At 42.6% G+C, this 17,310-nt stretch overlaps 1 protein-coding gene across 2 annotated transcripts in view; it reads right to left on the reverse strand.

The window, feature by feature from the left end:
- The window catches only part of slc12a2 (solute carrier family 12 member 2), a 74,859-nt gene extending 58,744 nt beyond the window's left edge, over window positions 1-16,115 (reverse strand). For both annotated transcript variants that reach the window (XM_055875381.1, XM_055875380.1), the window contains exon 1: window positions 15,021-16,115. In XM_055875381.1, the coding sequence (XP_055731356.1) occupies window positions 15,021-15,557 (537 nt within the window). In that variant the 5' untranslated portion in view covers window positions 15,558-16,115. The remainder of the gene's footprint in view (window positions 1-15,020) is intronic.
- Window positions 16,116-17,310: the final 1,195 nt, after the last annotated feature.

Below are 17,310 nucleotides of genomic sequence, written 5' to 3' on the forward strand. Positions count from 1 at the left end.
GTGTGCAAACAGCCAACAATAGGATACAGGTCTAGGCCTTGTAGACATATGAATCCACAAAGGAATCTGGCAATAGAACATGTTTTATAATAAACGCTGTTCTCTCCTGTGGGTTAGCAGGTTTCCAACAATTGACGCAACACCTCTAATCAAAAAACAAATAACACTCCAATTAATATCAGTATTCTTGGAACAGCCCGTTCCCCCCACTGCAATCCCAAATGGCATCACGGAACAAAATAGCGACTGCCTGCATCACAACCCAGGTTCCAATTTGGCTCTGCTAAACAGGCAGCTTTGTTGGGTTGCGTTTTATAGGTGACCCTTATGCAAGGGTGAGCTCATTTCTAAACAGGAAATGAGCACCTTTCCTCTCATACCTGCCCAATAATGAAAATGAAACCTGTCCAAACCCCTGTAACTGGCCCACTCATAAGGTTTTACCTTGAGCTGGGGTTAAGATCGCCCGCCATCTTTCCTCCCATTCATAATAAGACCTTTGTCTATAGAGTGCAATTAGCAGTCGGCATACCACAGGTATATACAGCTGTTGACAAGTGCACTTTTTTTCGGATTTAAAAGATCTAGATAACTAGACGCTCAGAGGTCAGTGAATGTCGAGTTGTAACGGTGGCCACTGCCTATATAGTCTCCCCACGGAGGGAGAAAGCCGGGACCATCAAAGTAGTATAATTGATGACCAGCAGGACACTGGAGCTCTTCAAGGGGCTCTGGGAGCATCCTGGATCCATTAGGATCGATGACGTCACCAAACTCAAGCCCCTCCATGTTGTGACCCAGTGACAGATGACAGCGTTGATTAAAATGGGCAGGCTTCCTGTTGATGTTTATTTGCACCCTTCCACATGAGCGTACACACACACAGGATCTGGCTTATTTGTGCCCAAGTACAGCATCAAATTGTGCTAGACTACCCATATATGGTCGCACAGCCCAAATACATCCCAGCTGCATTGCCGAAAGAAACACTGATGAAATCAATGGAAACCATATGTAATATGTGCACCCACTTACAGCGACTGAATGACGCATACAGACAAAAGTGTGGAGACAAACTGCAAGCAGCCATTGGAGACAAATCACACTAACCCACTTCTATACAAGCTTTTTTTCCCTTGTAAAAAATCTGAAGTCACACCATCTTCCCATATAAATCGGCATAATTTTAGAGGTCTGGGACCGATGATGGCTCCGATTGAATTTAAAAAGTTGAACACACAAAATCTCCACACAATGACAACTTTTTATTTATTTACTGTGTAAATTGTTCAAACATTTACTGGAAAAAATGCAGATGCAAAGTTTGATAAATAATTTTATTCTGTTACAAAACTTTGTATCTGCACAGTTCTTCCTGCAAATGTGTTTTTATGAAATTCAAAATGGTTAAGTAGTCCTTGTTCATAGAGTTCTATGATTTGTTAAACTTAGAAATCAAATGTTTTTTGTTTGGTATACATTTTAAAGTGAAAAATCTGAGTCGCAGTGTAATTCCGTTACAGTGGAATTGCCCTCCAATCAAACCACGATGGGAGGAGGGTACTCATGACTGGCCAGTGGTTAACCCAAAAGGCAAAGAAAGACCAGTTGACATGCAATGCAAAGGGGAGTGAAGGAGTGAAAGCCTGTAGCAGCACACAAACATATAGTTACTAAACTGGCCACAGTTGGTGAACCACACACTGAGGCAGCGCTCTCCCACACACAGAGCTGCTAGTACAATCCAGCAGTGGTCTATGGGAGTGTGAATAAAAAAAAAGGGACCAAACAGGGTTGGGATGGAAAGAAAAGGAGACCATGTTTACTAGCAGTAGCAGGCTGCAGCTGATTGTCATGTGGACTCTGTCTATCAGCCAGCTGTGCATTTATGATAAGATCATTGTTGCTTTGCGGGGTCACATGTTGTTCATTTGAGCAGTGAGGGGAGGGGGGTGACATACAAAATACACGTGGCAGGTGCCATGGGCTTGGTTGAGGTTTCTAGCGTGTTGAAAAGTTAGTCTAAGAACAAACGGAGGTCAAAAGAAGATGTTCTTTCGTACCTGCCGAAAAGTTGGTTGGTTGTTTGAGGCTGTAACAGCCATAACAAAAATTAAGGTAAAAAACAAAAATGTAGGTTTAAGTTGTTTGCAATATCTGATCGATACCTTTATTCTTCAAAGCAATATATATAAAATGAGATTCTTGTTTTTTTATTTCATCAAATCCGCCAAACGAGAACGCCTGAGCCAGTCTTTCACTTCTACTGATGGGACTACCTCGCTTAGCAACAAAGCCCCTCATTGTTGCGGGGGACTCACTCGTCACCGGTTTCACTGTGGTGATCCAAGCGGTAATTCAACACAATTCAAAAGGCAACAGCCAGCAGCAACACAAGGCAGGCCATTGCAGTTCCATTAGTACGACACACTAAGAGCCCTGGGTTCGACTCCCAGAGAGTTTGAACATGGGAGATGAATAATGAATGAAGTGGGGTACTCCGTGGCATCTAAAATGGTTCTCAGGGACCCAGAGAAAGCGAGACATAGAAAAAATAAAAATAAAGATATCCTAAAAAGCCATTACTGATCGACTATGAAAAAGCCATTAATGATCGGCTATGAAAAGCCAACTGACATTTATTCCTGATTATTATTTGACCATGCTTGTCATTTATGAACATTTTGAACATCTTGGCTCTCTCTAATTCTCTCCTTCTCTCTTTCTTTCTCTCGGAGGAACTGAGCCCTAGGACCATACGTCAGGACTACCGGGCATGATGACTCCTTGCTGTCCCCAGTCTACCTGGCCTTGCTGCTGTCCCAGTTTCAACTGTTCTGCCTGCGGTTATGGAACCCCTACCTGTCCCAGACCTGCTGTTTTCAACTCTTAATTATCGGCTATGAAAAGCCCAACTGACATTTATTCCTGATTATTGTTTGACCATGCTTGTCATTTATGAACATTTTGAACATCTTGGCCATGTTCTGTTATAATCTCCACCCGGCACAGCCAGAAGAGGACTGGCCACCCCTCAGCCTGGTTCCTCTCTAGGTTTCTTCCTAGGTTTTGGCCTTTCTAGGGAGTTTTTCCTAGCCACCGTGCTTCTACACCTGCATTGCTTGCTGTTTGGGGTTTTAGGCTGGGTTTCTGTACAGCACTTCGAGATATTAGCTGATGTACGAAGGGCTATATAAAATAAACTTGATTGATTGATTACTGTTAGCCCAATAGCTGAATTTTTTCCCCAACTTTACAGTTCAACGTGCAAAAAATAAATAAACCTGTTATGTAGGTCTAAGGACGGTCGGTCACGAGAGAGAGAGACTTCTTGAAGATGCAGCATGAAGGGAAAAAGTTGTATACCATTCAAAAGTCACCAATACTGATGATAGCATGTGGCCATGGCAAGCAGCGAATCAGTCAGTCATCGGTTCTGATGCTATATGCAATAGCAGGCGACAGGAAATGTGTTTACGTGAAGGTGTTTTGTCCCCAAGGAAATGTTCTGAGAAGCCATGTGATAAGAATGTGGCCTATCAGTGGTCATGTCAAGGGCTACTATTCAGCAAATAAGAACTAGCCACAAGTCTTCTATTAAAGATAGCGCGAATATTTTACACTCACCAACCAGGTTTCCATCCAACCGTTTTATGCGAGTAAAGTACATGTTGGATAAATGTCACGACAGGCCTGACGGAAACACCAAACTTGTCTGGAAACTTTCCAAATGTCGACAAAACAAAAAATACACTAGGCGAGGTGGATCATTTTTGTGTCTGTCAAATGTATTATGAGAGAGTGGCAGCAGAAACACCTTTATGAGCAAATATTTCTATATTAAACTCATCATATGGAAATAAACTTGGAGTGACGTTATGATATGTTGCTTGGTCCTTCCACTATGACTTGGGAAAACACGCAGTCTATTAGGCTACAGAGAAAATAAAGTCATGAACTTTACAAGGTGGTGAAAGTGCAGTGATGAGCTTGATGCTCCTTTCCAATAAATACAGAGTCTTATTTTGGTGACATGAAGATCAATGCTTGGCTGCAGTTTGACAACTTAAAATGATCTTACTAATTTGTACTACATATCATGTAGTAGGCTATCCCTGCACTGTATTAGCAAGCTGTTGGATAGAGCACATGTTCCAAGACCAGAGTGGGCACAATCGCTATAGAAACACAAATGTTTTGACAAAACCATCAGTAGAGTTGAAAATGCAATGTAAACCCATTTAACTTTTTCAAATGTTTTTTTATATAATTAAAAGTTATTCATGTGCATGACGTCATCACAGCCTTTTATCTGCAAGTCAGTTCGATGGAAATATTGCCTATGCGGATTTTAGAATATTCACATGAAAAGCTGTCGCCAATTGCATGGAAACCTAGCCATAGAAATACCAGTTGTCAGTACGGAAGTATTTAGTCCATAAAAGGAGTGAATACATTGCTCCATCTGTGACTGTGTAGCAGTGCCATCTTATGTCCTTCCCAGAGAGTAGGCCTACTCCAAGAAGGGATAGTAAATAGTAATTTCTGACATTCACACTGACACTAATAGATATGACCGTGGGCAAGAGAGAAACCATACGCATACAAGAACATTCACACAAGCACTTACAAGTGACTGCCAAATGGCGTGTATACATTACACAAGCTGCAGGCCTACAACACAGTCTAGAACTGAATAAAGGCCTCCCTCTCCATTCGCAGGCCAGACCAGAAGCCTGCTCCTTCTCCTGTTTCTGACACTGCATACAATCTTGAGAACAACCAGCGCAGAGGCAGAGAGCGAGAGAGAATAAACAAGTCCACGTGGAGTTGTTCCTAGCCAGGCCACTGCACAGAGCCTCCCTTGTGCAAGCTAGTTAAAAGGGGACGCCGTCATGAGGTTAACTGCGACAAACGATGCAACAAAAGTCTTACCTCAGACCTTGTTTACTTGCAAAGAAACTAAGCTACAGGTAGCCTGGCTACAAAACAACATTCAACTATTAATCCTGCTTGACAATCCTGTAAAGGAAGGGTTGATACAGTGGTTGGCGATACAAAGACTATATCCATTTTGTTTTATCAACAACAAAAAAAGACATGCTTAGACTGGTAAGACCGGACTGTGTAATGAACTAATAACAATGGAATGTACCAGAACAAAAACGATGGGGGTTAATGGGGTGCAGTTTTAATATTTGGACAGGAACTCGGGATCCAAATGTAACACAACATTGGGCTTGTTATGGTTACAGTAGAAGTCAGACATAACTCGGGCCTATTCAATTTGAAGGGTGCACCCCCCCCCCCCCCCCCTCCCCCAATATTTGCAGTAAACCCGTGGTGACAGATGGACTTTTTCACAAGTCACCACAAACACGCCAGTGTGAGTGACAGACAGACCTCTGCCATTGCAGGCGGAGGCTCCCAGCGTTGATGCTCAGTTGTGATAGAGCTCCAAGCACATGGGACCAGAACCTACAACTGATATCCGGTTATCAATAATGAAAAGACATCAACAAAGAGGGCTTATCTGGATACATGTGATCTAGCCTAGATCTAAGAAAGTAGTGACATTGCACACAGGAAATGGCAACTGAGGTGAAATCTTCATCAGAACACAACTTCCGCTTTTGAACAACAGAATGGGCATAAGTGTGAGAGATTGAAGGAGAGTATTGAGGGCAAAGCCTAGCTGTGGATTGCATGCTCACTACATTGAGCTGGAAGTGACAATCAGTTAATTAGACCTAGCCTGATCTCCATGCCTCCTGCTCTGAAAAGGGCCACAAGAGACAACCTGTTGACAGCAAGCCCTGCCCACAGGACTGGCATCGCCATGGAGACCAAGGACATGAGTGCTAGGAGACGGGGGCTTTTGTGATGCCTGACCTGCTGGGAAACATCTGCCACGCAAAGCCCTTTAATTCAGCCCCAAATGACCAATTGTGTTTTCACTGCATCCAATAGAAAATGTCCCTAACAAGAAAGTAACATTAGCTGGAGATCCTTCAAAGCAGTACAACAGAAGTGTAATAACAAGGGAACATGTTCCCCTTCTCAACATGAGTTCACTGGAGAAGGGCAACTAAACTAGTATGTGCTATGGGGAGTGTAATTTCAGCAGACTGCTTCATGTCAAAATGTAAGACTATCCAATCATTCAGAATAGGATTCATGTTTAAAGGCTACCTATCATACATTTAAATAAAAGAGTGGGGTGTCACATCACATTTCCCCAGCACCAGCGTTTCCTATTTGAGTTAGTGGAAACATAACTAAAAAGGGTTTGGTTGACTGGGCTAAGCCAGTGAAAAGCACAACAATGTCTATAGGGAGGAACACCCGTCTCTTAATAATTCCCTATTAATATGGCCTCTTGTTATTGAGAGGCCCTGCCTACCCAACACTCCACAGAGAAAGAGAGAGCGGGTCAAGACTTCACACTACGCTTGCTAGCTGCCAGAGAAGAAGGGATTGGTCAGCGTGTAACGACATGAGCCAATAGGAACACAGTAAAATAATGCCACTAGGCATCACCATCCAAAGAATGTAGGAGAACAAAAGCAACATGCGGACATATGTTTGTCATTGTCCTGTAACTGATAGCAATGGCATATGCAGCAAAACACTTTGTAGTGTACCCAACTTGAACTCCTTGGTTTTTGGAAACACACAAGAGGTAGTAATGGGAGCAATAAGGGCATTGCATCAAAAGGCATTACACTTTGACAAAAGGTTAGCTAATACAAAAGGCTTACCATGAGCTGTGCACACTTTTTTACTGGGTCTCACATGTTCAAATTGCATTAAAAATATAATTAGGCTTTACAGGCAGACATGTCTGCTCCCCATCACTAAGGCCAAGAAGGCACACAGTACTACCGACTCATACTAGAGTTGGAAGTTAGCTGGCCTGTTCGTCGACTTTGTGCCCTCACTGTAGTGGCAGTGCGAAGACATCAATATTTCAGTACAATCTGCTTGGCTGCCCGGCGCAGAATAAATCTGTCCAGTCAGGGTTTCCCCTCTGGCTGGTCAATATAACGGGTCTCATGCGGCTTATGCTGCTACTGCCGGGTAACGGGTTCAGGGCCCAATGAGAACACAGTAAAATGCTGCCCCTTTTTATTTTATTTGAATGGAATTCGCAACTGCCGTTGGTTTCGTTACAGAGTTTGTGTGTAGTACGGAGCCAGGGTGCCCAGCAATGGCCAGGTAACTTTAGCAGGCTATCACTCAAGTCCACTTTTATCAGCACTAACAATGGCTATTTGGTTTACTCATTGATTTAGGTGTAAGTCCACAGGCACAGGTCGATTAGCTACAATGGAATTTCCATTTCCACAATGGAATTTCCAATTTCCATCGTTAGTTCGCTCTACTGATGAAAGGGGAAAAAAACATATGTAAAAACAAATCCATGTTAGTTTAGATCTTGAAGCAACTAGAATGAACAGACTGCATTTGAAAGCTTCATCTGTGGCATTGAGCAAAAAAATGATCTAGCGTTGAGGATGAGGGGTCATTGATTTGATTATTCTCTTTTAGTCCTCATTTGGACTAATCTTCCAGGACTCCTTAAAACACAAATCAGATATGACACACTGTTACAGACATACATAATACACTGACATTGATTGACTAGAACATATAGGATATGTGGCAAACTGCCAACTACAGCAAATGGCCTCGTGTTTTGAACCATGTGTATCAGTTAATGCCATGAGCCCAAGTCATTCTAAGGTGATGAAATAACATTTAATAGTGCCCGACTAGTCCTAAAATGCATTCAATAGGGCTGCTCTGCCAACTACATGACCTTGGACCAATAGGACACTACTTTTCATTAAAAACCTGGATGTCTGGACAGCGTGTCACCCTCTTGATCGCCATCGATAACTAAGAGCCTAGGGTTTTGGATTTACTTTGCTACTTTTCTACATGACAGTGAATGCCAAGCTTCAGCATTCCGTGCATGCATGCAGAAGAAAAAAGTGACATCTATATTTATTGTCATAGCAAAACACGATGCGTCACAGTACATTTTACCAGTGTCCAGTTACTGACAGATGCCAATGTACAGCTGCTCGTGTACAAAGGCAAGCATGTGGCCAAAAATGGCACATGTTCAACTGATGCATCCAGGACAAAAATGGTGACATCTAAAACAAAATGTGCTGACTAAGGCCCTGTTTGGAGTAGGAAAAAAACACAGATCTTTCTTGAAGTAAACACAGATTAGGAAAGAGTTGGCTGTGCGAAAGCAGTACAAATCAATCCTTAATCTACTTTAAGGAAGGAAAGAGTTATCATAAAATCACCTTCATTTCACCAAATACATTTGCAAGTAGAGGAATTTGACTGAAACTTTGCTGCCACGATAAACAGGACACAGACAGAAAACCCGGATAAGTGGACAAAATATAGTGTATTTCGGGCCTCTTGACTTTTCCCACATTTTGTTACGTTACAGCCTTATTCTAAAAATGTATCACAATTGTTCCCTCCAATCTACCCCATAATGACAAAGCAAAAAAATGGTTTAGAAATCTTTGATAATTTATAAAAGGAAAAAAAAAAAAGAAATACTACATTTACCTAAGTATTCAGACTCTTTACACCTAGTACTTTGTTGAAGCACCGTTGGCAGCGATTACATCATCGAGTCTTCTTGGGTACGACTCTACAAGCTTGGCACACGTGTATTTGGAGAATTTCCCCCATTCTTCTCAAGCGCTGTCAGGTTGGATGGGGAGCGTCGCTGCACAGACATTTTCAGGTCTCTCCAGAGCTGTACAAGCGGGTTCAAGTCCAGGCTCTGGTTAGGACACTCAGAGACTTGTCCCGAAGCCACTCCTGCGTTGTCTTGGCTGTGTGCTTAGGGTCGTTGTCCTGTTGAAAGGTGAACCATCACCCCAGTCTGAGGTCCTGAGCACTCTGGAGCAGGTTTTCATCAAGGAGCTCTGTACTTTGCTCCTTTCATCTTACCCTCGATCATGACTATTCTCCCAGTCCCTGACACTGAAAAACATCCCCATAGCATGATGCTGCCACCACAATGCGTCACCGTAGGGATGGTGCCAGGTGGTGCCAGGTTTCCTCCAGACGTGAGGCTTGGCATTCAGGCCAAAGAGTTTCATCTTGGTTTCATCAGACCAGAGAATCTCCAAGACTGTCAAGTGCCTTTTACGGAGGAGTGGCTTCCAGCTGGCCACTAGCATAAAAAGGCCTGATTGGTGGAGCGCTGCAGAGATGGTTGTCCCATCTACACAGACGAACTCTGGAGCTCTGTCAGAGTGACCATTGGGTTCTTGGTCACCTCCCAGACCAAGGCCCTTCTCCCCCGATTGCTCAGTTTGGCCGGGTAGCCAGCTCCCGGAAGAGTCTTAATGGTTCCAAACTTCTTCTATTTAAGAATGATTGAGGCCACTGTGTTCTTTGAGACCTTCAATGCTGTAGAAATATTTTGGTACCCTTCCCCAAATCTGTGCTTCGACACAATCCTATCTCGGAATTCCACTGACAATTCCTTCGATCTCATGGCTTGGTTTTTGCTCTGACATGCATTTTCAACTGTGGGATCTTACAGTTGAAGTTGGAAGTTTACATACACCTTAGCCAAATACATTTAAACTCCGTTTTTCACAATTCCTGACATTTAAATCAGATTAAAAATTCCCTGTCTATGCTCAGTTAAGATCACCACTTTATTTTAAGAATGTGAAATGTCAATAACAGTAGAGAGAATGATTTAGTTCAGCTTTTATTTCTTTCATCACATTCCCAGTGGATAAGAAGTTTTACATGCACTCAATTACTATTTGGTAGCATTGCCATTAAATTGTTGAACTTGGGTCAAACGTTTTGGGTAGCCTTGCACAAGCTTCCCACAATACATTTTGGCCCATTCCTCTTGACAGAGCTGGTGTAACTGAGTCAGGTTTGTAGGCCTCCTTGCTCGCACACACTTTTTCAGTTCTGCCCACAAATTTTCTATAGGATTGAGGTCAGGGCTTTGTGACAGCCACGCCAATACCTTGTCTTTGTTGTCATTAAGCCATTTTGCCACAACTTTATGAAGTACGCTTGGGGCCATTGTCCATTCGGAAGACCCATTTGCGACCAAGCTTTAACTTCCTGACTGATGTCTTGAGATGTTGCTTCAATATATCCACATAATTTTCCTGCCTCATGATGCCATCTCTTTTGTGAAGTGCACCAGTCCCTCCTGCAGCAAAGCAGCCCCACAACATGCTGCCACCCCCGTGCTTCGCGGTTGGGATGGTGTTCTTCGGCTTGCAAGCCTCCCCCTTTTCCCTCCAAACATAATGATGGTCATTACGGGCAAACAGTTCTGATTTTGTTTCATCAGAGCAGAGGACAGTTCACCAAAAAGTACGATCTTCGTCCACATGTCCAGTTGCAAACCGTAGTCTGCTTTTTTATGGTGGTGGTTGGAGCAGTCGCTTCTTCCTTGCCGAGCGGCCTTTCAGGGTATGTCGATATAGGACTCGTTTTACTGTGGATATATATACTTTTGTACTTGTTACCTCCATCTTCACAAAAGGTTCTTTGCTGTTGTTCTGGGATTGATTTGGACTTTCGTACCAAAGTATGTTCATCTCTAGGAGACAGAACGAGTCTCCTTCCTGAGCGGTATGAAGGCTGCATGGTCCCATGGTGTTTATACTTGCGTACTATTGTTTTTACAGATGAACGTGATACCGTCAGCCGTTTCGAAATTCTGAGGTCTTGGCTGATTTCTTTTGATTTTCCCATGATGTCAAGCAAAGAGGCACTGAGTTTGAAGGTAGGCCTTGAAATACATCCACAGGTACACCTCCAATTGACTCAAATGATGTCAATTAGCCTATCTTCTAAAGCCATGACATTTTCTGGAATTCTCCAAGCTGTTTAAAAGGCACAGTCAACTTAGTGTATGTAAACTTCTGACCCACTGGAATTGTGATAGTGAATTATAAGTGAAATAATCTGTCTCTAAACAATTGTTGGAAAAATTACTTGTGTCATGAACAAAGTAGATGTCCTAACCGACTTGCCAAACATATAGTTTGTTAACAAGACATTTGTGGAGAGGTTGAAAAATGAGTTAATGACTCCAACCTAAGTATGTAAACTTACGACTTCAACTGTATATAGACAGGTGTGTGCCTTTCCAAATAATGTCCAATCAATTGAATTTATCACAGGTGGACTCCAATCAAGTTGTAGAAACATCAAGGATGATAAATGGAAACAGGATGCACCTGACCTCAATTTCGTGTCTCATAGCAAAGGGTCTGAACACTTACGTAAATAAGGTATCTGTTTTTAAATTCATTCGCAAAAAAATCTAAACCCATTTTCACTTTGTCATTATGGGGTATTGTGTGTAGATTGATAAGGGGATTTTGTAAAAAATTTAAATCAATTTTAGGATGAGGCTGTAACGTAACAAAATGTGGAAAAAGGGAAGAGGTCTGAATACTTTCCAAATGCACACAGAATTTACACAATCCACATACAGTATGTACACAAGGCTAAAAACTAGACTACACTATAAACATGAGCTAAACTGTCAAAAAATATAAAACGCAACAATTCAAGATTTTACTGAGTTACAGTTCATATAAGGAAATCAGTCAATTAAAATAAATTAGGCCCTAATCTATGAATTTCAAGACTGGGAAATACAGATATGCATATGGTGGTCCAAGATATTTCAGGAAAATAAATAAAAAAGTAGGGGCGTGGATCAGAAAACCAGTCAGTATCTGGTGTGACCACCATTAGCCCCATGCAGTGCGACGTCTCCTTCACATAGAGTTGATCAGCCTGTTGAATGTTGTCCCACTCCTCAATGGCTGTGTGAAGTTGCTGGATATTGGCAGAAACTGTCATACACGTCAATCCAGAGCATCCCAAACATGCACAATGGGTGAAATGTCTGGTCAGGGAAGAACTGGAGCATGTTCAGCTTCCAGGAAATGTGTACAGATACTTGCGACGTGGGGCCGTGCATTATGTCGAAACATGAGGTGATGCCGGTGGATGAATGGCACAACAATGGCACAACAACAATCAGGATCTCGTCACTCATCTCTGTGCATTCAAATTGCCATCGACAAAAGGCAGTTGTGCTTGTTGGCCGTAGTTTATGCTTCCCCATAACATAACATCACCACGGGGCGCTCTGTTCACAACAAATCGATCGCCTACACAACGGCATACACTGTCTGCCATCGGCCCGTTACAGTTGAAACCGGGAGTAATCTGTGAAAAGCACAATTCTCCAGCGTGCCAGTGGCCATCAAAAGTGAGCCTTTGCCCCCAGAAGTCAGTCACGATGCCAAACTGCAGTCAGGTCAAGACAATGAGCATGCAGATGAGCTTCCCTGAGACGGTTTCTGACAGTTTGTGCAGAAATTATTTGGTTGCGCAAACCCAGTTTCATCAGCTGTCCAGGTGGCTGGTCTCAGATGATCCCGCAACTGAAGAAGCCGGATGTGGAGGTCCTGGGCTGGCGTGGTTACACGTGGTCTGCGGTTGTGAGAACAGTTGGATGTACTGCCAAATTATCTAAAATGATGTTGAGGTGGCTTATGGTAGAGAAATTAACATGACCTTTTCTGGCAACAGCTCTGGTGGACATTCCTGCAGTCAGCATGCCAATTGAACACTCCCTCACATCTGTGGCATTGTGTTGTGACAAAATTGCATACATGCCACACCTGTCAAGGATGCATTATCTTTGCAAAGGAAAAATGCTCACTAGCAGGGATTTAAAGAAATTAGTGCAAAAAAAATGAGAAATAAGCTTTTTGTGCATATGGAAAATTTCGGGGAACTTTAATTTCCGCTCATGAAACAAACACTTTATATTTTGTGTTATATTTTTGTTCAGTGTACATTATAACTAATGCATTCCTTTAATTTGTATTCAAACAGGAACTGTCTGGATCTCAAAATGTCTATGGCAATGTGTTGTGCTGCTGAGATATATGCTGGGATAAGGAGACGACCGCAGATCTATAGTAGGAAACTGAAGCGGCGATTGTAACAAGACTAGAAAATATTCTCAGTCTTGAGCATGAATGAACCATTATTCATTGTGTAGCCTATATTAGGCCACAAGAGCATAGCACACAAATGCCCTCAAGGACATACAGTATGTCAAAGTTAAAATGTAGAGCACGTGTCACTCATTCCACAGATGGTAGAGCGTCTGCAGATTTTTCACACCTCTCTCGTACTTAATTGATAAATTAAGGTCACTAATTAGTAAGGAACTCTTCTCACCTGGTTGTCTAGGGCTTAATTGAAAATAAAAAATAAAAACCAGCAGACACTAGGACCTCCATGGAATTAGTTTGACAGCCCTGATGTAGAGGGTTGTCGCTTCATGAGTTCATCATGCCAAATATATTAGCCCACATGCCTTATCAATATCATAACCATGTTCTCTACATACAAGCTGTAAGGCGTGTGGTTATAAAAGCCATATGGGAACGGTCTCCATACATACTGGCAGCTCGAATGGACACCACCAGAATACTACCCAAAAAAAGACTACAAAAAAATGTAGGTATTGAGAAGACATGGGTGAAAAGTGGAAATTCATGTCTGGAGATATGGAGCCTAGACAAAGACTAATGGATAAAGGGAGGGGTCATGCTGCCAGTTAACCTTGAGCGTCATCCCATGTGTCAGTCAGGAACGCCCCCGCCTGCTTACCAGTCCTCCAAGACATAATGGCCCATGGAATGTCAACATGGCACACGGCCTTCAGTTGTTTTTCTTTCATCCGCCAATAAGTTTTACAGAACGATATGAAGAGCACAGGACTGGCATGCCATCTCAATGCCGGGGAAATGTGTCAATGCTTAGCAGTAATGTTCTGGAATTGAGAGCTACGTTTTGGTTATTATGGGGGGCAAGTTTTAAATAAAGCAGGATTTACATAGATTTGCTGACCAAATATAAGGGCTGACATTGTGGACAATGGCCAGTGTGCTTGGGATTGATTTGTCATGGTCAAGTGTAAAAGATTACATCAGTACTTAGATAAACCCATTAGCTACTAGACACTGAAATTGTATTACTTAGTTGTAACCAATATTATCAGGTAAGTTAATTTAAATTAGGACGGGATGAACTATTTGACTACTGGGTCAGAAAACTTCTCATGTTACAAAGCAGGAAGTCCGGGTGTCTACAGACCACATCAAAAGCCAAGTAAAATGTATCCAAGCAAATATACTTCAACAACCTATCATGTGAATACAACTGCATAACCAACACCAATAGAATACTTAAATAATAGCTCTACCAGAATGACTGATTATAAGTAGGCCTAGTTAGATACAGTGTAACCGATAGCTGAGCTGCGAGATAAATGTTGTTTTCATCCTAGTGGGGGTCTCACGTGAGCACAATTGTTGGACATATTCGGGAAATATTAGCTACTCTAATATATTACTCAGTTGGGAACTATCAAAATATACCTAAATATCGATGACTTACCATAGCTAGGTAAACAAATGTGTTTTTTTGCTAAGTAAAACGTAATTTTGCCAATTCCTGATTCCAATTTCCTACTTTGTGACAAAAGCTTTCATTCTTGTGATCCGAAACCATGCATTCTATGCGCTTGTAAAACTGACAAATAATGTGTGACGACATCATTCAAGTACAATGAATACGTGGTGGAGCCTATCCACATGCGTTTCTATTGAAGAATGCGCACAGTTCCTCTGTTCCACACTGACATCACACCAATGTTGCTAATGACAGGCATGTAGCTAGCCATCCTTTTAACCAAGTACAATAAACGAACATGAGACTGTAAAATGAGCCACTGGCCACAACGTGGTCTAAATACAGAGGTCTAAATACAGAAACTAATGCTAACAAATGTACGCCCCACAAGCTTGGAACGTCGACGCAGCAGCGGCGCCCCATGTGTGCTCTGTCCTAGCACGCGCTAGCATCCGTGTCAAAGCCATGAGTTTGCTTACTTTGTCTAGCTCGTCGTGCAGCTCCGAAAGGGTGGGTCTTATCAGCTTGTCCCCCAGAGGCGCAGCAGTTTGCCGGTAGAAATCGATGTTCGGCACGGCATCGATGGTGTTGTGACCAAAAGTCCTTAGGTAATAGGTGTTTGTATGGGTGTCGTAATGGTAGTGATGTTGGCCTCCTGTCGAAGAATGTAGGCTGCCCTCACTCATCACGGTGTCTCCATTCTGGAAACCTTCAGCGGGCACTGCTTCTGGTGGGCTTGCTCCACTCGGATCCACAAAGTTCACTACCCGGAACCGACCCTTTGCTTCCTCGCCACCCGCCGCTGGCTCCGAACCTTCGGGGGCGGCAGCGTCTTTATCGCCACATGCGAGCGTTTTATCAGCGGCACCGGCTGCTTCAGCCACCAGGTCCACCTGGAACCGACTCGAGCTGGGTGTCGGGCCGGCGGGCTTCAAACCTGTATCCACGGCCAGACCCTCATTTTCTGGCGCGGGGTTCTCTCCCTGGGCGGGAGGCAAGGAGGATGGCGCCGACATTGCAAATATTACCGGTGAATTAAGGACCTTTAAGGGTGGAAAAAATCCTAGCTAAATGTCCGGCACAACTCGTGTGCAATAGCAAAACTACACTGCTTCTAAACCCCGGTTCTTTCCGACATATAAGTAGTCAGCTCACACTCCTGGTACCGCCCAAGTGGTGGAGACCGTCTGGATAGTTGGTCCCAGAGAAACGCGGTGCTTTCGAATTCAGAAAAAGCCGAATGCCACTTCTGCCTCTCTCAAAAAGGTAGCACAACCACAAAACATGCAGAGCTACAAATGGAGAAGGATGGCTTGCTAGCTGTCTCAGTATACGCTCTCAGAGATTAAAAAAAGGCATCAACTTTCAACCCTAGCCAACGCTACTCATCAAGAGATGAAATCTCCAAATAGCCTCTCGGTCCTCTAGCTTTCCGCACACTTGTACGAAAGCGAATAAAATCCGCGGTGTGATGTTTTTTTTTAAGAGTAGGATGCTCTATCGACCTTGCCGCAACTCTTCCGAGATTCCCAAAACAGCCCTCGCCTCGCTCATATATACACACTGCAGTAAGGCAACGCTTTAGGGTGGGTTCCAAACGGGAGGTAGAGCTCGCGAGATTTCAGCGCAGCGTGTTATTTGCACTGAGGTATGTTTTTTTTAACGTAATACAAAGGATGTTCCAGAGTCTGTAGGTAGAGAAAAAAGTACAATCATTATAGTAACACCACCTATAGATATGCAAAAATGTGGGTAACTTTCGTGCAATTGCGTATGGTAAATAGTATATACATCATCCCAAACCACAGAGAAGGAATATGATAATGAAATTAAAGTTGCCTCACACACGTTCTAATCATAGAAAATATATTACACACACATTCAAATAACAGAAAATATAGTACACACACATTAAAATAATATAAAATATACTACATACACATTCAAATACTATAAAATATATTACACACACATTCTGATCATAAAAAATATTACAATTTTGAAGTACTAAGTGTCAATTCATAGTGTCACTTGCAGGTCCAGACAAAACCAAGGATTTGGTTTGAGTTTTATCGCAATTTAATTCAATCATTTTTATAATTTTAAAGTTACAAGTGAGTTATGTGTCCAAAAGATAATGCTTTTTGGATTGGTCCACTAGCCCACACATTATGATCATATACGGTATGTTAAAACATTTTTTACGGTTTACACTATACCAAACAGTAATTGGTCTGTGTTTGGAGGTTGGCCGGGTCAAATGCACCGGCTGTTGTACTTTTTGTTTATCACATGCTCAATTAGGGCCACCCTAAACTTGTTGTAAATGTTGTTATTCATTGTTACTTTTGTCCAGCAGAAAACGATCCATTAGGGAGGGCCGAGTGTCTGCAGGGTTTCTGGTTATTCCTTTCGATTAAGACCTAAACAACTAGGTGAGGGGAGTTCCTTACTAATTAGTTACCTTAATTTATCAATCAAGTACAAGGGTGGATTGAAAACTCTCAAACACTCAGCCCTCCTTGGAATGAGTTTGACACAGACATTATAGTCTAGATTAGATACAGAAGAAACAAAAGACATTGGATTGCATGGGTTTGTAGTAATTTTTTTTGCAGGCTACCTTTCTGACGCGTAATAAGGACCTTGGATGTCTGTCTGGAGAAGAGCTGTGTCCAGTGCACAATGCTGTGGGTTTGTTTACTGTTACATCCACATGCATACCGATAGATCATACTCATATCAATGGATTGTCAGCAATGTGACACC

Source organism: Salvelinus fontinalis, chromosome 21, assembly GCF_029448725.1.
Source record: "Salvelinus fontinalis isolate EN_2023a chromosome 21, ASM2944872v1, whole genome shotgun sequence".
Classification (NCBI taxonomy): Eukaryota; Metazoa; Chordata; class Actinopteri; order Salmoniformes; family Salmonidae; genus Salvelinus; species Salvelinus fontinalis.